At 35.9% G+C, this 21,750-nt stretch overlaps 1 protein-coding gene across 1 annotated transcript; it reads right to left on the minus strand.

Moving 5' to 3' along the window:
- Positions 1 to 8,963: 8,963 nt before the first annotated feature.
- LOC134541605 (uncharacterized) lies at positions 8,964 to 11,831 on the minus strand. Its single transcript, XM_063385156.1, has 2 exons — positions 11,591 to 11,831; positions 8,964 to 11,275 (listed from the first exon to the last, which is right to left on the minus strand). Exon 2 carries the CDS (start codon positions 11,258 to 11,260, stop codon positions 9,398 to 9,400), a length of 1,863 nt encoding a protein of 620 aa, XP_063241226.1. The 5' UTR covers positions 11,261 to 11,275; positions 11,591 to 11,831; the 3' UTR covers positions 8,964 to 9,397.
- Positions 11,832 to 21,750: the final 9,919 nt, after the last annotated feature.

Here is a 21,750-nt window from a genome sequence, read left to right on the forward strand (position 1 = left end):
CTGTACCCTAATAATGATTTACAACAGAATCCAACAAAACCCAACAGGAATCTCAGTGTTTCCTCTTGTGTGATAGATATGTTTGAAGTGTATTTTATTGGATCTGTTGGTTTCTGGTGTAAACACAATGGCTTTATTGGATTTGAGTGGTTTCTGTTGGGAGAAATTGGCCTACAAAAAATATATATCAGTGTACTCTGTTGGTTTCTGTTGTCAAAGGACACTGGATTCATTGGTTTTTATTGGATTCTGTTGTGAAATAATTTTGAACATAATCTGTTGAATTTTGTTGTTTTTATTTTGAAATGGTATGTTAGTTTCAATTTTGTTTGCTGGCTTTTGTTGGTTTCTGATGTAAAAAAAAACTCTGATGGTATCTGTTGTTTTATAGTGTTTTCCGTTGGTTTGTGGTGGTTTCTGTTTAAGACGCTGTGAGGGGTACTATGGCTTGCTGGTGGCTTTGTCGCAGTCTGGTCGTGGAGCGAGCCGTGAGACCGCAAGTCTCACCGGGCGTGTCGAGGGAGATCCTTGTTCCTCACCAGGAGCGCCCGCTGTTGGGTCGGGGGCTGGCGCTGGGAGTGCGGTTATGTTCGTGTATTTCCGCCCGCGGTTGGTTGGCTCGATGGTTTTTTTTTTTTGTGTTGCGGAGTTGGGGACTGTCTGAACGAGGCTAGCAGACGGTCAACATGTGTGTGAAAAGAGACAGGATATTGACAAATTTTCAATTTTACTCCTGCTGGGCTAATGCATGTCGTTACACGACTTTAGTAAAAAATGTTTTGCGACTGTGAGTATGCTTTGTTGTGATCTTCGTGCGAAGTGAGCAACAAGTGCTGCTTCGTAATGAATACTGGACTATCAGTATTTATAATTCTTCAAGGAAAGTGGTGTTATGCTGCATCATTGCTGTTGCTGTTGGTCTTCGAGGCGAGAATCCTGTCGGTGGCACGTGAATCATGTTGGTTTATGGCTTTGCTGACGGGCAGATTGGGGATGTACGACAGATATCGTAATTCTTCAGCTGCGTGTCGTTCAAATAAGTGATCTACGCGATTTTATTGTATGCATTGACAACACCTGGCTCTCTGACCCCTGTTGCGAGTGATTCCCTGCCGTGACGAGAGCGCTGGCCAGCCTAGAATTCAGGAAGTGAATGGATTCTCACCTTGTGGCTTACAACGGGGGGCCAGGCCAGCTGTCGGCTGCTCGAGACACCATTTAGTTCGGTCTATGTGGTTAAGGCACTGGCTGCTAAACGGTGAACCACTCACGACTTGCTAGAGGCCAAGCGCGGAGCAGTGCTCAGACGCGTCCGTCGCGGATGAGAGGCGAGCTACGACTGACTCCCACGCACCGGCGCACGGCGAGCGGGAAGCAGGGGAGGGGATGCACGAGATGCGTGGGAGACAGTACGCGGTCCGTGTCAGACTGCACTGTCATTCATCACACCAGCCGCCGCGCGGGTGCGCTCACCACTCGAAGCACCACTCAGAGCACTTTTTACACTCATGCCCGGACCAGGCAGCTATGGGCAACAGCGGGCCTAGGGACCAGGATAGACACGACAGCTGTCGTCAGCATGTTGGAAGCAGGTGTGAGCTGTTACTGTTTGCAAATTAAATTAGCTTTTGGTCGAAATGGTGCGATGCCATTTGCCGAATTTAAGTGGGACTGAAACTGAGTAGTTATGAGGCAGTTACAAATTTTATGTACAAGTTTGACATTTTAATAGTTTGTTTCATAAGTGGTCAGCATTTTGCTTGTAAGTAAAGTTATGGTTATAATTTTGAAATTATTTTTGCCAGCAATGAAACAGTAATTAGTAAATTGGCATATGGCTCCTGTTCATAATTATATTGATGTTGAATTTAAATGAGAATATATTTTTGACAAAGTGATTGTAGAGAGAGAAAGAGCTTGTATTGTAATGACAGTGGCAATAAATTTAAATAATTTGATTTAATGTAAATTTTTGAAGTTATACTTCTTTAGGCACGCATCACTGTAACACAAAATTAACAGGTTGTTATGTGGCCACTCGTTGCGGCGTCACTTGTTACGGGGGCCGTAGTCTCTGATATTTACTGACTGAATTTTACTGCGTGCTTGGGTTTTATGGGCGCCACCGTGCCACGTGCACGGACCGATGTGAGACTCTTTCTCAGGGTCGTGACGTCGCCCATGTGAGGTGTGATTTTAATTTCCCCCTGAATACACCTAGCACGAATTCCTGCCCACTCTCAGCGTCGGGCACGCTATTATTTACGCAGTGGGCTCTCAGGCGTCCCACACGCCGTCACACTCCACGTGGTTAAATAGATTTAAATAAGAAAATAATACATTTGATTTACACACCTGATTTATTCGGCGAATGCAACTTACACGATTGAAACTGTTTAAAATGCCCGCTGCACAAATCGTTTTAGGTGTGAAGACCCCCATGTGGTCATTACATATTACATTACGTATTACAAAAGAGAAAAGACCGTTGCTGGTCGTAAGACGATTAGCCATACAGTCCTCCGACCGAGAGGAGCTCCGAGGACGAAAAGAAAACGATTTATACAGAATTAAATTGAAACAGAATTACTTGGCGGTGAAACAAACGGTGAGGTCCCCGGAGTGCTGGCGCGTCTACTCTTGGTCGTTGATGGCGGCGGACTCGGCTGAGATCATGGCTCGCTCGACTAACATGGCGTCCTCCCGCCGAAACAATTGCCGTTAAAAGATATTTGCGAATTCGTGCCACGGGAGACTAAATTAACATGACAAGAATGAATTAAAAATTATGTGACAATTTATGAATACTTGAAAAGAATAATACATATTATAATTAATAAAATGAACATTTAATTATTATCTGGGTTCGGGTTTCCTCGGGAATCTCTGGAAACGCTATGATATTTTAATACATTATTTTAAAATAAAAGTAGATAAAACCCTCCCGGCCGATCTGCCGTCACGTTGCACTTAGGGAATATAAAAACAAATAACACAATTCTATTTACTTATGTTTTTAGGGGTGCGGCGCACTGGCTCGACAGCGCCCTCTTGCTGGGCGAACACACACGCACACACACGTACGCACGGGTAGGCGGGAGGTTTGAATGGAGGGTGGGTGGTGTTTGGGCGGTGGCATATCGGACTTAAAAGGGGCCGCAGGCCCGGACGATGTCAATGTTGAAGCTGCCCGCTAAACCGCTCATTAAGTCTCGAAAAAAACCTACCAACAAAATAGAAATAGAACCTCTATTAGTCGCGCATGATGGCACGCTCGTCGTCTCTGATCACTGTATTCATATTTATAATATTTATCCACATGTTTCTAGTTTATACATTCACAACACGTGTTTTAGTTTCATATAAGTGCGAATTATATATGTGCTAATAAATTATATTCAGTAGTGATTTAAATTGAATATTTTGATTAATATTATTTACTATTCGTAAATATTAGTAACAAAAATTGTGCTTATATACTTTTTTAAGTGCACCAAAATAATTGAGTAACTATCCGAATGTATTATTTATTCATATAAATTTAAATATTAATATTTAATATAATTAATATAATTAATACTAAATATTAAATTATTAATGTTAAATATTTATTATTGGTTATTTAATATTTACAAAATAAAGAAATAACTTTAATAAAACATTTAATAAAAAATTTGTGATAAAAATTAAAATCGAACATCAAATTAAAATAATAATTTTTAATATTTATTATCAAATTGAATAAATAATAAATATTTATAAAATTTAATGAACAAATTTAATGACAACTTTTTGATAAAAATGAAAAGTGAATATTAAATTTAGAAAATAATAAATATTTAAAAAATGAATAAACTTTAATTAAATTTTTGAATTTATTATTAAATTTATTTATTTTCTTTTAAAATATTAAATAATCAATAACAAATATTTAAAATTAAGAATGTTATATTTAGTTCAAATTATGTCATATATTTATTATTGTGTAAATTTTATTTATTTAATTTTTCAAATATAAACAGAACTTTATTGACTGTGTAGACTATCTTTTTCCAGCCCTTTTATTATTTTATTGTAATTAATTATTTGCATGCAATTAAAAACTATTTTTTTAATGATGCCAAAGAAGTATAACTTTTCACGAGCGTACATAAGTACACGCACCCATTTTTTTTTTAGATTAGTTAAGTCAAATGGTTATGTTATGTGATCTAAGTGTGAGATAATTTTTAAAGCCCTTCAGGTATAAGTTTTATATATATATATAAATTAGTTAAGAGTTCTGAGAGATTATTTTAATTATTAAAGGTGCAGAGAGTTGGTGAAGTTATAATTTTACTGTGAGTAATGATGTTAGTAATCATGGCTAGGTTTTGCAAATTTAAATTTCATCTAGAAAAAAATATTTATAACTTACATGTTTATTATAAACTTATACCTGGAATTTACTGTGTGTAGATGATTTAAAGATAATTTCTGCTAAGATAGGTGGAGACTCATTATGTGGGAGAAGTTTGAAATTATTTGTAATGGTATTTATAATTGAACCGTCTATGACTTGAGCTGTAAAGTCGTTAGGGGGAATTGATAATTGGGCACTTGACACAGTACTGAAGTCAAGGTTATGTTGGTAAGGGTAAGTATTCTATTGTGTTTAGTTGGTTTCCATTCTAAATCATTCTGTTCTTTTCAGGTGTAATTCAGTGCCTTCCATTGTGTTCTGTTGGAAAGCATGCTGTTGGAGCCTGTTGTTTCCTATTTATTTTCATTGTAGTCTGTAGTTATCTGTTGTAAATCATTCTGTTTGTTTCTGATGTTTTCTAGTGTTTTCAATTGTATTTTGTGGTAGAGGCACTGTTTTGGGGGTCTTGTTTTTTTTTTTCCTAGTGTTTTCATTATAAGTTTTTGGTTTATATTGTTTTCTGTTGTGTGGAGTTTTATTTTTTCTGTTGTTTTTAGTGTTTTTGATTGTATTCTGTTGGTTTATGTTAATAGTCAATCTGACAATGTCTGGTGTTTTCTAATTTTTTATTGTATTCGGTTGTATTTTATTTGTTTCTGGTTTAAGGAGTTCTGTTGTTTCCTGTTGTAATTTAATGACTTCCATTGTGGTCTGTTGGTTTCTGTTGTAAGCACTCATTTAGGGTCTGTTGTTTTCTAGTATTTTCATTGTATTCTGTTGGTTTCTGTGCTGAGGGAGTGAGGAAATTTTTACGTATACTGCTACCCATCCAACACTGCTTACTTGCAGCCCATCTGTTCCCGAGACTAACCTTACTCTAGGCCTATGGCTATTTTCTCCGGCTCAAGCCCATCAATGAAGTCTACTAAATGTACGCCTGTCCCTCTGGAGTGAATGCTGCGAGCACCTCCCACTTCTAGTCACCGCCAGCGGACAGTCAATGATCAAATATTGTGAAATCTAATTATATATAGTCCCGCACTGGTTGGACCAACAAATGTTTCAAATTATTAATTAAATTTATTAATATTAAATTTTCGTAAAAACATGATTGTTAAATTTGTAAATTGTATAATATTATGTAATTGATAAAATATAATGCCCCACCCCCCTCCATCATTAATTCTGATCATTGTAATTTTATAATTCTAAGATTATAAAAAAAAATAATGAAAATATTAACTAACAATAAAATGGGCAAGCTTTAAGCAAACTTTTTTTTTTATGTATCACTTCAAATACGTTCCACCTTAATAGTTCCTATTGTGAGAACTAAGTCTATTTTTTTTAAATGTTTATCCCTTGTGTACCTCTGAGTATACAGTTGTTACTGTTTCGTCCACTTAAAGCAGCTTCCAGGGCTTTTATAACAAAATTTATATAAAGTTTTCTTTAACTACACAAGGGCAGTAACATATGGTAGCAGAGCGGGTGGTTTTAGATGCATTCAGCATTGTTAGCTTATAAACATTATTTGGTGTTATAGTACTACCACAAAAATATTTAATATAAAATCCAAAAAAAATTCTGTTTAATATCTATTGTAAACTGTAACTGGCGGATAGTATTTCCATCTCGTGATATTAAATTTTACTCCTTAAAAAATGTTTTCCGTTTATCAAAAAAATATATATATCGTCAAGTTTGCCCATAGTTTTGGCGGTTTTTCCTTCTTTCAGTAGGTATTAATATTGTTTACGCAATCAACTCCCGACCCACGAGAGAGTTGAAATTTTAATTCTTCAGAAGACGAAACTTGTTTTCTTTTCTCGCTGGCCGTCTTTTCACCTCAGCGTGGCCCAGTCGCACATCTGTGCACTGCCTATGTGCCTGTGACGTGCCTTATCTCGCGTGCGTTTCTTCCCCCTGCCTCCTTCACGGCTCGGACGGACAGGTGGGCTGCCACTGCTTATCCCCCGCGTGCGTGATAACTCCCCCCTCCTCCTAATCCTGCCTATCACCTCCACGGATATTAACCTTTTCACGTCTCGCGGGAGTAGAACAAATCATAAATACTCATCCCACTGATTATTAGTAAAACTGGGTCCAGACATCACCTACTATAAATAAAATGTATAGGCCTACTCGGTAAAATACCGTAGTACTCTAATTCAATCTCCTTCGTTTACAAGCAATTTAAACATGATCATATAATTTATTTGGGTTACCACACACACCTGGAGACAAACTCTCAGCTGACAGAGGTTCAACGTTCCTTACAGTTTCTGTAACAGATATTGAATTTTTGTTGACTTCCTGTTTGTTTCTAGAATCTTCATGTCCATTAAAGACTTTTCCCATGTATTTGTTGGGAAGCACAGTAGGGTTACATCGTTCATTATGAGTATACTGTTGTTTTACCCACAACCTATCAGAAATTTAAAAAAAAATCAACTAAAAGGCAAGAGAAGGATGACAAATTAAAAGCAGCTGAACCTGATAAGAAACTAAAAAGATGTGCTAATAGAGAAGATCAGAAATTCACAAATTAAAAGAAAGAAGAAAAAATGTTGAGAATATAGACAAAGTGAACCTTCATGTACGCCAGAGAGAATAAATATGAATGAAAAATCAACTCAGAAAATATAGAAATTTCGCAAGACTTTCCCTCATGTATGACCAGTTGGAAAAATTGAAAAGGTAGGCACCTTCCTATGCTTTTAACAGTAATTAGCTACTTTTAATAAACTTTTGTTAAATAGTATTTGTTGTACATTGGGTAATAATATTAGTAATTCTTAACTGTCGGTTGAAGATTGATGACAGGATGCTTATTTCCTTTGAAGAAGATGGACATAATTCAACGAGATTTTGCATTGGAAAAGTTATTGTCCTAAATGACTGTGGATTCGAGGGGAATTTCCTCCAACCAAAGACCACAAGAGAACATTATGGTTACGTGTATGACTTACCTGATATCATTGAGAATCCCTTCACAAAAGAAGATATTTTGGGCAGCTACAAAATCCTGAAATTTATGGCAGAGGACTTTACATTTTTAATATTAGTTACAAAGACATTCAATCAACTACATATTTTGCATGAGGACTCAATATTTTTTAAGATAAATAGGCAACAATATATATAAAATTATGTTAAATAATAAGTTTTATATGATGAACTAAGAATATTTTTGTGGCTGGACTTCAGGGGCTGTGTAGCTGATGAAAAGAGCCGACTGGTTAATGTGGAGTTTTGTGATAATTTTTGATACTTCTGTAGGTGTGTTATGAAAAAATGATGAGAGTGAAATTTTAAGATGCGCGCGCATAACTGTAACACAAAATTAACAGGTTGAAGCTGCGCACGCACCATGTGACTACATTTTCACAGTAAGATGGTGGACCCACGTGTATGAACATAAACCCACATTAGGGGACATACCAAAGGTATTGGTGTGCCAAATGAAACTTTATGATAGTGAAATTACCATTGAATTTAGTTTGGTAAACTAAAATAGTCATAGTAAAGAGTAAATTCCAAAGTTAAAAAAAAACACATTATTTTGGTATTACATCAAATATAATACACATTTTCCTCGTAACCTTCTGTCAGAGCAGTGGTTATACTGTGCGGTCAATATGCTGAAGGGCCGTGGTTTAAAACTCGGCGGTAGGTTTTTTTTTTTTTTTTTTTACTTTTTTTGAAGTTATACTTCTTTAGGTGCGTTATGAAAAAATGATAAAGAATGAAATTTTAAGATGTGCGCGCATCATTGTAACACAAAATTAACAGGTTGAAGTTGCCTGCTAAACCACTCATTAAGTCTCGGGGAAAAAAACCTACCAACAAAATAGAAATAGAACCTCTATTAGTCGCGCATGTTGGCACGCTCGTCGCCTCTGATCACTGTTTTCATATTTATAATATTTATCCACGTGTTTCTAGTTTCTACATTCACAATATGTGTTTTAGTTTCATACAAGTGTGAATTATATGGGTGCTAATAAATTATATTCATTAGTGATTTAAATTGAATATTTTTATTAATATTATGTATATCGTCATATAGTATGACGTTATGTCCGCCATCTTGATAATGCATTTTTTTTGTTAGAAAATCGGGAAAAAATTTAAAAATTAATAAAAGAATTTATTAATCAAATTTTAATAAAAATCTTTAAAAATACAGTTGCACTTTTCGTTATGGCCACCATCTTGTAAATCCGTAATTTTTATGCTAGAAATTTGGAAAAAAATTTCAAAAATTATAATAAAATTTTATTAATCACATTTTAATAAAATATTTAAAAACACACACCTTGATGTCCTCGGTTCGAACCCGCTAAGAGCAAAAATAAAAAATGTCGATAAATCCTTCATCCATGAAAGCCACCTGCTGATTGACCCACCAAACCAAGGTATATATATCATCATCAGCTGGTATGATGTCATTTCCACCATCTTGTCTTCGTCTGCTGGACGCTACCATCTTGTTTGCGGCTCCTGAGTGTGCTGACGCCATGTTAGTGTAATTTTTACCTGCTAGAGTGCAGTACCGTAAAACGGGGTGAATAGAAACAAATTTGAACTTTGGATTAAAAATTTACTTATTTTTTGTTAGTTGAAAACAAAAAAATAATATACAAAACTCAGGTCTATAGTGCCCCTATCACTGTATGATATTATTAGTAAATATTTTTGTTTCAATAAAATTAAAAAAAATAATAACATGGTGTTTCTAATCACCCCACAGAAAGGGGTGAATAGAAACAATAGTTATAAACCATGGTTGTTTCTTTTTAAACCAAAGTGGGGTGAATAGAAACAATTAAATATATATTTTTCTCTTAGGAAATAAGTAGATAAAATGTTATTTCACAATATAATGGTTTATTACTGTAAAAAGTGAGAAAAATTAACAAAAATGGTGTTGTCACATATGTACAAACAAAACAAAACAAAACTCTCTACCATGACCAATGGGCTGAAGCATTAATAAACTGTTAAATCAGTCAGGTCATCCTCAAAACATAGCATGTCTTTAAAACGAGCACCTGAATTGAGAACTGGTGACGACAGTTTTCGGAAAACATCGTTTTTCGAAACAAAAGATTCTTCTTCAGTCATTGTGAACTTTTTGGTTTGTGGAACTCTTTTTAAAAATGTCCCAACAAAACCATTGTCCATAAGGTAACTAACTTTACAGACATAATATCTAAACGATGTTTTTGTTTTTCCATATATTTTGACCACCATGTAATCACCTTGGCTTATGGAGATACCAGTGTTTTCATCTTGATCAGAAGAATTTGAAGATATCAAAATTAGGTCATCATCGCTGTCCTGCACTGAGTAGGCACAATCATCCTCTGATGATGAATCAAGAAATTTTCTGTTTTTCTTGGCATTTATTTTCATTGGCTTGGCCTGTTTCGATGTACAAGGGCTTGGGTCACTGTGAAGTGAAGTATGGAGGGTTACATTCTCCCCATCCACTTCCTCAAAGTCATCAACGGTAACACTTCTGCCGGGCTGGACCTTTACTTTTGTCCTTTTTTTCTTTGGTTTAGGAGTCTGGTCTTGCCTAAGACTTTGAAGGAGTTCCTTAAAGATCTTGTCAACAGCATTAGTGGATTCTTCAAGGTTTATCATAGCCTGGTTTTGGTCTATTCCAGTACCTGGGAGCATTGACAACACATTATTGCGGTTTAAGGGCACGATCCCGCATTTCCTGAAACCTGCAATAACATTTTTTTCCTTCAAGGAGACACACAACTTTTTCAAAAGCAGAGGAAATTTATCCTTAGGAACTGTTGCCTCATTTCTTCCTGGGCCTTTCTTCCATTCCTCTAATATTTGGCGCCAAGTAGTTTTAAGAGGCCGAAAAAATGCCACGTCCAGCGGCTGTGTTAAGTGTGTTGAATTTGCTGGTAGAAATATAAATCTTATGTCATTATCTTGACACAGCTTAACCGATTCTAATGACAGATGCGAAGATAAATTGTCTCCAATGAGAAATTTCTTCCCGTCTAGCTTTTTCAAATATGGGATAGCAACTGTAAGGACCCAGTCCTCGAAGCAGAACGAATCGAACCAGCCAGATTTCGTCCGATTATATCTTGCATGTTTTGGCCCACCTTCAGTCCAGGTTTGATATAAATGCAAAGCCTTATACACAACATAAGGGGGTAGTATAGTGCCATCTGCAGCGGCAGCAAACATCACAGAAGTTGATGCCTTTGATGAGTTCATGATCCTTTCAGGATATTTAGTTCCCCTCCGTGTGATTATCTTTCGTTTTCCTGGATCGTCCGTAAGGTTCGTCTCGTCATAATTTATTATGTTAGATGGTGGCACATTCTCTATTTCATTTGACAATTCATCAAAGTAACTGTTGATGGTTTCTGGTGTTACACCGGCTCTGGAGCGTTTAATGTTTTGGCACATTCGCACTGCCAATTGATCTTTGTGTCGTCTTATAAATGATACCACAAAATCACGACCGGGAAGATTATTCTTAAATCTTTTTACTTCCTTCCCCCTACTATCCAGAAAGTCCTTTACTAGTAGTCTTAAGGTTGTAGAGTCGATAGGATAGCCCCATTCGCTGCATATTTTCAATCTATCTACAAACAAATTCTCTTCTTCAAAAGACAAGGCAGTTTGTCCACCCTGATGTTTAATGTCGGGGCCTCTTTTTACGTGTCTGTATAGTACACTATAATGAATCCCATGTTTTTCAGCTGCTTTCCGCAGGCTAATGCCAGATTCAATGTCAGAGAGGGCATTTTTTATATGATCAGGGCTGTGTTTTTTGTAACCGCCTCCGACAATGGGTTTGTACTTCCGTGGCATATTTAAACAGCAACTCTGAAACAAGAAATATATTATTTAGGATGGTATATAATAACTAGAGAATGGATAATAGGTGTTTATATAGTATTAATATGGCCTACTAGATTTTTTTTTTTAATTTTGCTGTTGTGGGGTGAATAGAAACAAGAGAATTGTTATGTTTCTATTCACCCCACAAACTTTAAAAACCTAACCTGAAAATTTTGAAAATTCTTGGAGATTATTTTGTCAAAAGTAAAACAATAACCAAACCTTACTTTTTTATAATGATGTTATAGGTAGTATTTACAATGCCAATAAATATCGCATAAAGAATATATGTTTACTTACCAGAGAAGTTCAAAGTAGGTCGGAAAACATCTTTAAAACTTTCAAGAGACACACTAGGGTAAACATCAACCTACAGTGCTGCCACACAATCAAACCATAATTTTCTTGTTAGTCTAAAGTGTTGCCAACACAAAAGCAATAATAGTTCAATTAAAATTCAATATAAATGTATAATATTCAAAGCAATACCATGATTATGAAGTTTTGTTTCTATTCACCCCACTGTTTCTATTCACCCCATTCTACGGTAATCATTTATTATTACTGAGGTGCCCGCCATCTTGGAATTTTGGCGCCATCTTGTAATCATGTAATTTAAATATAAATTCGGGAAAAATACCAAAATTTATCAAAAAAAAACATTAATATACATATTGAATCGATACTTGGTACGATCTCTGAACGAAGATAAAAATAAATTTAATTAAAATACCAGAAAAGTGTCAGGTTCAAGGAATAAAACACCGTAAGTTCTTTTACCAACATTAAATTTATTATATAATTTCTATTCTACTACAGGAACACTTGCCAAAGCCAGCAATCTTATAAACATTTAGCCCTGGATAGGCGTGAAATGGCTAATTCTTAGCTCCAATCGGTTTATACTAGACAGAGGCCAACCAGAACCTTTACAGACACAGTCCTCCTCTTCTTGACAGAGTTTCTGGATACTGTGTTTAACAGTTTGCTTCACATCGTCAGAACTGTAAATTACTGCAGCCGATGTCTTGAATGCACACTTCTTCACTTTGTCATCGAACGGATATGACTTTCCATATATTCAGTCCAACCAAAAGTTATATTTCAAAGGTCCGTTTGTTGCTACGTCATCAGTAAGCTGATTAATTATGTTCTGTCTGATATCCTCAAGAAAACAAATGCTTTTGGCTCTAAAATACTCAATCGGCTCCAAATGCTGAATCAGCTCCAAATTATTAATCGGCTCCAAATGCTGAATCAGCTCCAAATGCTGCAAAGCTCCAACAGCTCCAAAGCTAAAACAGTGCCAAAGCTCCAACAGCTCCAACAGCTCAAAATGTGCCCAAAGCTCCAAATGCTCCAACAGCTCCAACAGCTCCAAAGCTCAAACAACACCAAAAATCCAACAGCTCCAAAGCTAAAACAGCGCCAAAGCTCCAATAGGTCCAAAGCTCCAACAGCTCCAAAGCTAAAACAGCGCCAAAGCTCCAACAGCTCCAAATGCGCCCAAAGCTCAAACAGCTCCTACAGCTCCAAAGATTCACATGCTGAATCAGCTCCAAAGCTCTAACAGCTCCAAAGCTCTAACAGCTCCAAATCTCCAACAGCTCCAAAGCTCAAACAGCGCCAAAGCTCCAACAGCGCCAAAGCTCCAACAGCGCCAAAGCTCCAACAGCTCCAACAGCTCCAAATACGCCCAAAAATTCCACATGCTGAATCAGCTCCTAATGCTCCAACAGCTCCAAAGCTCCAACAGCTCCAAGGCTCAATCAGCGCCAAAGCTCCAACAGCTCCAATGCTCCAACAGCTCCAATGCTCCAACAGCTCCAAAGCTCAAAGTGCTCCAAAGTTACAATTGTTCCAAGTGCTCCATCTGCACCATCTTCATTTGTCTCCAACTGATTTCAATTACTTTTTTTTATCGAACTTGACATGATTACTTGCATGACTTCATTAGTATACATTTTGACTGTCAGTGGTGACGTTTTTTTCACCTTTAATTTATAATTTTTATTTAGAAATCATATTTCGAGAAATAATAAAATCCATTTTGAAAAAAAAAACTTAATTTTTCTTCAAGTTTATTCACATGTATTTATTTTAAGCTATTATTGTATGTAGCCAGCTTCTCTCATTTCTTTGAGTATGAAGGATATTTCTTTGATGCTCGAATAGTTTCCTGCACAAAGCGAACCATGTAGAAGTCTTAGCCTGTCAACCAGTATGTTAGGATCTTCCCATGAGGTATAATTAATCTCTTCTGCTACGTTCATCTTCCTTGCATGTTTATAATAAATATTATTATCTCTGGTGTCTTCCGTTTTAACACTAACCACATGGTCACTTTTGTCATCGAGCCAGTGATTATCACAAGCTTGATCAGGATAATTTATTTTATTACGACGTTTCCGTCGTTTTGGTCTCAGGCCGCCATCACAGTCTTCGATCTTACCTGTTTTAGGTGCTTCAGCACAGTACTCAATCATGTCAGCCTTAGATGTGTCAGCACAGTCATCGATCATGTCAGCCTCAGATGTGTCACCACAATCTTCAATCATGTCAGCATCACAAGCTTGATCAGGATAATTTATTTTATTACGACTTTTCCATCGTTTTGGTCTCAGGCCACCATCACAGTCTTCGATCTTGCCTGCTTTAAGTGCTTTAGCACAGTACTCAATCATGTCAGCCTTAGATGTGTCAGCACAGTCATCGATCATGTCAGCCTTAGATGTGTCACCACAATCTTCAATCATGTCAGCTTCAGATGATTCATCGCAGTCTTCGGCCTTGTCAGCTTCAGGTGGTTCTCCATCTTTCACATTTTCATGGAGACGACTAGATGTTGATGTAAATTTCTTTTAATTTCTAATGAAGTTGTTACTTTCTTCGTTTGTTTTAAAATTTAAATTGTTATCTTGATCTAGATCAGTATTTTTAGTATTAGCTTTTTTATATTCTTCGTAATCATTATTGTCGTCTAATATTTCGCCTTCGTTCCTCTTCCGCGATAATGTAGCCCAGTCTTCGTTATCTTTATTCATCTTAGTTGTACAGGTCTTGCAATGTCTATTCGTGTAATATCTTCTACCAAAGGATTTCTGACACTGACTGCAATTTAATGGTTTTTGACAAGGACCCAAAATACACTCGCTTCCAGGGATGTTAGACAGTGGCTCAACGAACCTGGTACAGATGTCACTAAAAGCTGGTATCTGAAGAAGAAAAACTGGTACACTCCAAGATCTTACACTGACAAAGATCCTGTAGATTTTTTTTCATAGATTATATATATATATATATATATATATATATATATAAATGATATTTATATAAACTGCTTTAATACAATATATACTTTGGAAACATAAAAGGTTACACAATTGTCAACAAATAAAGTATGATAAGGTTGGTAACCTATTTTTTATTCAATCCGCACGCCATGACGGCAATACGGCATGGCGCTGTGATCAATTTCTACAGAACTAGCTTCTGAAATTATAAGATGGCCATAAAAACTTTAGCACCTAGTATGAATGGTTTCAATTAAATTAGCACTTAAAAATTTCTCTTAAAATGCAGTTTTATTAAACGTATACAGATGGAATTATTAAAACGCAACTATTCAAATTATTCGTCCACGCCTAATGTTAATTGGTAATGCATGGCGCATCGCGTATGGTCGATGTTCAAAGTTGGTATTTCTGCATACCAGCACAATTTATACTTGGTACATGGTACAAGACCCTGAAAAATGGTATGTGTACCAACAAGTTGGTACGTCTAACATCCCTGCTCGCTTCTCTCATGACGTTTAGCATTCTTTCTCAAGGTAAACACCTTGCTGCAGTATCTACAGTGAGGTCGTTTTTATACAGCTACAGACAACGGACCAGGGTACATGTTAGATTCTGTAACTAATGGCAGATGCAAACTAAGAGTTTTAAATTGAAACCATTACTTAAATATAATTTTTTAAATATTTCGTCAGCGAGAGTTAAGTTATCTCATGCAAAGGTACTTGTTGTAAGTAGTTCTGCTTTTCAACAACAGATGTCGCCACGTGTTGCTTGCAGGTAAATAAAAAAAATTTTGATGCGGGATGCTCACTAACGATCGCAAAAGAAGGATGGCTTCGCTAGACTCCAAGGAGAAGGAAGCTCGTCCTTCCTGTTAGTGTTTCTCAGATTTCTCAGAGCTTATTATTATTTGACTGAGTAATGATATTTTTTTTAATTCCACCTGATAAAAATATTACAAGTGTTGATTTAGTAGCATAAATTCACTAATTTAATTTAACCTTGAATAAAATGACATGTCTCATCAAGAGTAAAACTCCTTCGAACCTTCGAAACGAGGACATCAAGGCGTGTGATTTTAAGTATTATTTTATTAAAATGTGATTAATAAAATTTTATTATAATTTTTGATCATTTTTTCCAAATTTCTAGCATAAAAATTACAGATTTCCAGGATAGTGGCCGTAACGAAAAGTGCAACGGTGTTTTTAAAGATTTTTATTAAAATTTGATTAATAAATTCTTTTAATACTTTTTAATTTTTTCCCCGATTTTCTAACATAAAAATTATGGATTTTCAAGATGGTGGACATGACATCATACTAGATGACGATATATATACTTTGACATAAGTGGAAGGGGGTGGGGTCAGTCTTTCCGTGGAGGAAACACCTTATGTCATTTTTTTTAGTTTTAACCTCGTCGGGTTCGAACCGAGGACTCCGACCTCCATGTCGTAAATGTATGTTTTTAAAATATTTTTTTATTAAAATCTTATTAATTATGTTTTTATAAATTTTAAATTTTTTTCATTAAAATCGGATAATAAATAAAGATTTTCAAGATGGAGGCCGTAACAGAATTTGCAACGGTGACGTCATAATTCAAAATGGCTGCCAAGGCATCCTAATTTTCAAGGTCATGACCTCGGCGGCTTAAAGCGGCTATCTCTTAGGACTTTTAAGCCGCTTTTAGGATTTTTAGTTCTTTATAAGGCAAAAAGACTTTTGAGGTTTTTCGAAATCCTAATTTTTGAGTTATCAAATTTTTTGAGATTTTTTGGACGAATGTTTTTCCAAAAAAAAAATTGAAATTTTGGCGAAATTTGAGGATATTTTGGCTAATTTTGGTTAATTTGGGCAAATTTTGAAGGTCAATATAAGGTCAAGGTCAAAGTTCAAGGTCATCCAAGATGGCCGCCGTGACGTCAGCGCAATCGGCCGGCTCCACGGCTCCCGCTCCACACCCTGAACCCTGTGCCAGAAAGAACCAAAACATACTACTTACACCGTAAAACCTTATTTACCCCCTTTGATGTAGAATATCGAAAAAAAAAAAAAAAAAAAAATTGCAAGCTCTCAAGGCAACTCATTTTATATGTTATTCGTGCTGAGCTTCTTAGTTATCACTTGATTTGTTTTATACACATGGGCTTTTTTTTAATTTTAAAACAAAAAAAAAATTAAAAAATACAATTCGTCTCTATATAGTAAATTTATTTATTATTTGTTTCTTACTTTTAGATACAGTGAATTTTAAAGTATTAATTACCCCCACCCCTAAAACCAAAATTATGCCTTTTATACCCCTTAAAAGTGGAATTTTTAAAAATTGTAAAAATATGTGTTGTTTACTATTTCAACTATTCTTACTTAATATTAAGAATCTTACTTTGTTAGTTTCAGAGACACGATTTTTAAAATAAATAGAAACTTTCCTACTTTTCAACACCTTAAATAACATAATCAAATGTATGAAAAATATATTTAAAATATGTTACTCTGTATATATGTTGTTTTTACTTAGTTCCTCACCTTTTGTTATAATATATTCGGAAGTATGCAATTTTTTTTTAAAGATTCCTCTTAGAAGTTGGATTTCGCAAAATAATAAAATTGTGTTTGATAGTTATGGTATACTAGCTGTCCGACCCGGCTTCGCACGGCTACTAATGGAAAAAAATTAAGCCACATTTCCCATTTACAGTAATGGCAAATTAAAAAAAAAAATCAGTGAAAATTTATTACAATGCTGTATAATGTACCGGAGAGAAAATGAATAGCACCGATGGTTTCCCGACTCGTGCACGCAACGTACAACTGATGTACTCGTACTTCGCTACGACAGTCTACAGGCAGATCACTCTTGCGCCGCTCATTATACATGCCTCTCCTTGTGGGTACGCCACTGCCGCGCGATGCCCGTTGCCATGGAGACGCAGAAGGCATGAACAATGCAAAATCCTGTTCTCATGCAGACAAAGTACCCACTGTTGCCTGGTTTTAACTACCCATGGGATCTAATTTTCGGAAAATGTCATCCTGCGTAACATAAGGAACATTACTGTGAAGTTTCAAGTCTGTAAAATATATATACTTGAAAAAAAGGGCCTTAAAAAAACCAAATTAAACACAGAGAGAGGAAAAACACAATAGTTTAGGTTTGCGATTTAAAGTGATAAAAAGTATTTAAATACTAATTGAACTCTTATGAGGGTACTGATTGCTTAGTTGTTAATATCACACTGGTGTTTTTTACTTGTATGGGAAAATTAAGAATGATAAGGCATCTAGTGCGTGGCAACAATGTTAATAGGCAATAGCGCCTGCGGCATTAACACGCACTTCGTACGTGTACTGCATGTTGTATCTAACCCCCTCCAACGCATTTGATTCTAAATTGGAATTTTAGTAAGGATCCCTAATGTTATTGATAATAGAATATAGCCTATAGCCTTCCTCGATAAATGTACTATCCAACACTGAAAGAATTTCTCAAATCGGACCAGTGGTTCCTGAGATTAGCGCGTTCAAACAAACAAACTCTTCAGCTTTATAATATTAGTATAGATTTATTATTAATACCAAATGTCTTGTACTATACGTGATTGGCTTTGGTGATATATTTAATTATCTTAACACCATATTACTCCTTTTTTCACCCATTTAGGGCTGGATCTTATTAATTATATGTAGCCTAGTGATTGAGTTAGCCAAGATTTTACTAGTAAATAACGTTTAATCTGAATGTGTCAATTAGTTTTCAATTGATTCTGGAACAAACAGACACTCAAACAATTAAACAAACAACCATACAAACATTCTAAAAAAAAAACAATATTTTTGACTTCTAAATGAAGCTAGGAAATTTTTTCCATGATTGCATGCAATGTACAGATTTTTTTGACGTGATAACGTCTTATAAATCGATGAACGCCGGCTGCACGCACGAAAAAGCATGACTCATTGTCACGTTCCGCCTGAGCCGAGCGTGCAAGAACCAACCAACTAACGTGCGAGAAAATCTTCTATAATATCAAACAGGTTAAGACGGGCTTTTTAAAAGCTGCAATTTAAAAAATTTGATTTATTTGTTCCATTTCGTCATTTCAAATTATCAATTTATTGACATTGATTTGATTTACAGTTTATTTCTATAACTAATTGTTCGTGATTATATTTAAACAAATTATTTAAATTAAATTTGCAAAAACTGTAAATAATATTTTTGAAAATTAAAAAGTATGCAATTTTTCATCAGTGTTTTCTTATGACGTTATCACGTAAAATTATCGTCCGTAATCCGACTTTGCAGACAACCCCCCTCCCCCCCCCTTTTTTTTTTACCTTGAACAGTTTTATCATTACTTAGCTGAATGTATCCGTTGGTGCTACTCAGTCACGTTGCTGCGAGTGTTCCACCATAGCGCGTGAAGCGGCGCCGCGCAGGCAGGTAACGGAACAGACGGCAGCGGTCACCGGACCTGACCTCAGTGACCGATCCCGCCGCGGCTCCATCACTCACTGACCCACCCCCGCCCCCTCCTGCCCCTCAGGACCGCTCGTCCCTTTGTTTGGCCGGGCATTCTTTATCCCCGTGTCATTCGTCATTGTTTTAATAAGTGCCGCGGCGGCAGGAGTGCCGGGCCTACAGTTGAGCAGCCAGAACTAGCACACGCGGCTTAAACCGTGGGTCACAACAGTTTCAATTGTAGATAATTAGGTGAAGGACAATGAAAAATATTTTAAGTAGCATGGTTTTCATCGTGTGCTGAATATAAGTAAAAGTAACAGTCGGTATGCATTTTTGGTATTGTATTAACCGATTTACTGCAAGTTTTCGGTAACTAAAGTCAGAAAAAAAAGTTGCGTTTTATAGATCTCAACTTGAAATATTCTATTAAAATGTCCATTCACATATGCGATATTTACCCCACAAGGTGAAAAAAGGAAAAGTATTTTTCATTTTAACTTTTTAACCAAGTAACGTAAATGGCCCGAAAGCTATACGTGAAAATGTTCCGTTACTATAACAGAGACATGCTATTGAGTGGCGGGGGTAAAATACAGAATTTTTACAAGTAGAGAACGTGGCTGACGTTTCCGTATGCCACTGGGTTTTCCCGGGGTCTTCCCTAATACGCACCCATTCATTCCGTTAATAATCCATTAGCATCACATCACCTTTATTGGTCTTAAACCAGACCGCCGTTAAGCAGTAGATTCCACCCCACAGTCGCATGTTGGGCGGAACTAACTCTCTGGGTTTTCATTGGCTGTATGACATTAGTTTACAATACAAGACTTTATATCAAATATTCCAGAGGAAAATTAAAAATCATATGTTTATTGCGGGGAAACTAACCCTCACAGTATGATTGATATTTTATTTTAAATATAAATATTGCCAGTATAACCTAGAGTGTCATAGATTTGTAAATAAAAAAATGATCACTGCAGAAGTTAATTTAAAGCAATATTTAAATATTCGTATCTAGCGTTGCCTTTAATAGTTGGGCGCACAACACGTATCAAAAGTTCTTAAAATATCAAATTTAAAAGTTTTTGCCGGCTAATTTATCACTCAGTTAGAGTCATGAGTTCTTTACTCCTCTACCACTGGGATAGTATCTAGTTGCAATTTATTCCTGTTTGTACCCACATACCTGATGAAACTATTTCTTGGCATACAATTCTTTAATTATTTCATACAGCAAAACATTTTATTCAGAACTCACTATTAACAATCCGAAACTTCCATTTTCAATTTTAAACTTCTTTTTTGTTACAAGTCAGCAAAGATATTGCACTTCTTTGCAAAAACAGAGCACATAAAATAAAATAATCTTTTCTCATAGTGTTCATTCGAGTCCAAAGACAAAATAAAAATTATTCAGTTTCATAGTGCTGTGAATATGGCATATTTACAGATTGGCGCTTCCATACTAAATCTACACATAAGTTTGTTAAAGTTTGTATGTTTATATTAAACTATGGAACTGAATCACTGCAGATGGTTGGTAACACTGAGTGTGCAGACGTCGTAAACTGTTCGATTCCTCGCCGCTCCAAGTACAGTTGCACGTTGTAAACAAAGTCTCAGCTTACCTTGCCACTGTTGTCAGGAAACACTTGATGAAAATACTTTACTGTGGCCTCAAAATAAATTAGTTTTTCATCTTCGGTTGTGATGGTGCCATCGTTGTACCCCGGTCCTAGATGAGAGTATCCTCGTCCGATGTCAAATACCGACACATCGTTGCCGTAACGAGGAGTCGTCGCATTTCCAGACAATCCCATGTCTGGAATACTGCTGATAGCAGTTCCGCTGCGGGATCGCTGGGAGACTTGGTATACCAGACCAGTGTGCATGATCAACAATAGTATATACTTTCGTTACCATTATCTTCAACCATGAACACTATGTTGATGTATTCTACATCCGTGCAGTTACTCGTAATAAATTCTTCTATAACACACGTCTCACACTGTATTTGTCATTATGTTTAATCATTCGCGCACTTAACGTTAAGCGTTCATGATTACTCGAACTATTCGTTTGCGCCTCAAATATTATATCGAACCTCTTCACCACTTGCGACCCTAATAAAACTTATTTATTAGAAAAAAACTTCTTCAGTGATCATTTTTCATTAGCCTTAAACAATAGCAGTCAAAACTATTTTCACAAGGACCCTACTACAGTAGTATCAAACTAATTAATAAATTACTAACTGAAATTAAGGAAATTGTCCATTTAAATAGGTTTAAACAAGAACTAAAGAAATATTTGGTAAAAAAATCCTTTTATTCAGTTGAAGAATACCTTAGGGTATAAGCATTTTAATATGTTGGTTTTTGTATTTCAGCAAGTATGGTGGTTAGGATGTATCAGCAACCTAAATAATATTGCCAAGACAAAGATTGTAGTATCCAGGAGTGTGGTTATGTTTTGTATTTAAGATTTGTGTTTGTTTATATGTTTTAATTTTTTGTTTGTATTTTGTATATTGACAACTCCCTTCTAGTATGTACTGGAGAAAACAGGAGGCAACCAAATAAATAAATAAAAATAAATAAACGCCTGGCGCTAATGTGATTAATACCCTCAAGAACTTAAAACTACTTCTAAAGCGTGCTCGATATAGCTCGATACTTTGGT

The sequence above is a fragment of the Bacillus rossius genome, assembly GCF_032445375.1.
Source record: "Bacillus rossius redtenbacheri isolate Brsri chromosome 4 unlocalized genomic scaffold, Brsri_v3 Brsri_v3_scf4_1, whole genome shotgun sequence".
NCBI lineage: Eukaryota > Metazoa > Arthropoda > Insecta > Phasmatodea > Bacillidae > Bacillus > Bacillus rossius.

Coding starts and splice junctions, on each gene's coding strand:
- LOC134541605 (XM_063385156.1), bottom strand. CDS start 11,260: ATGCCACGGAAGTACAAACCCATTGTCGGAGGCGGTTACAAAAAACAC.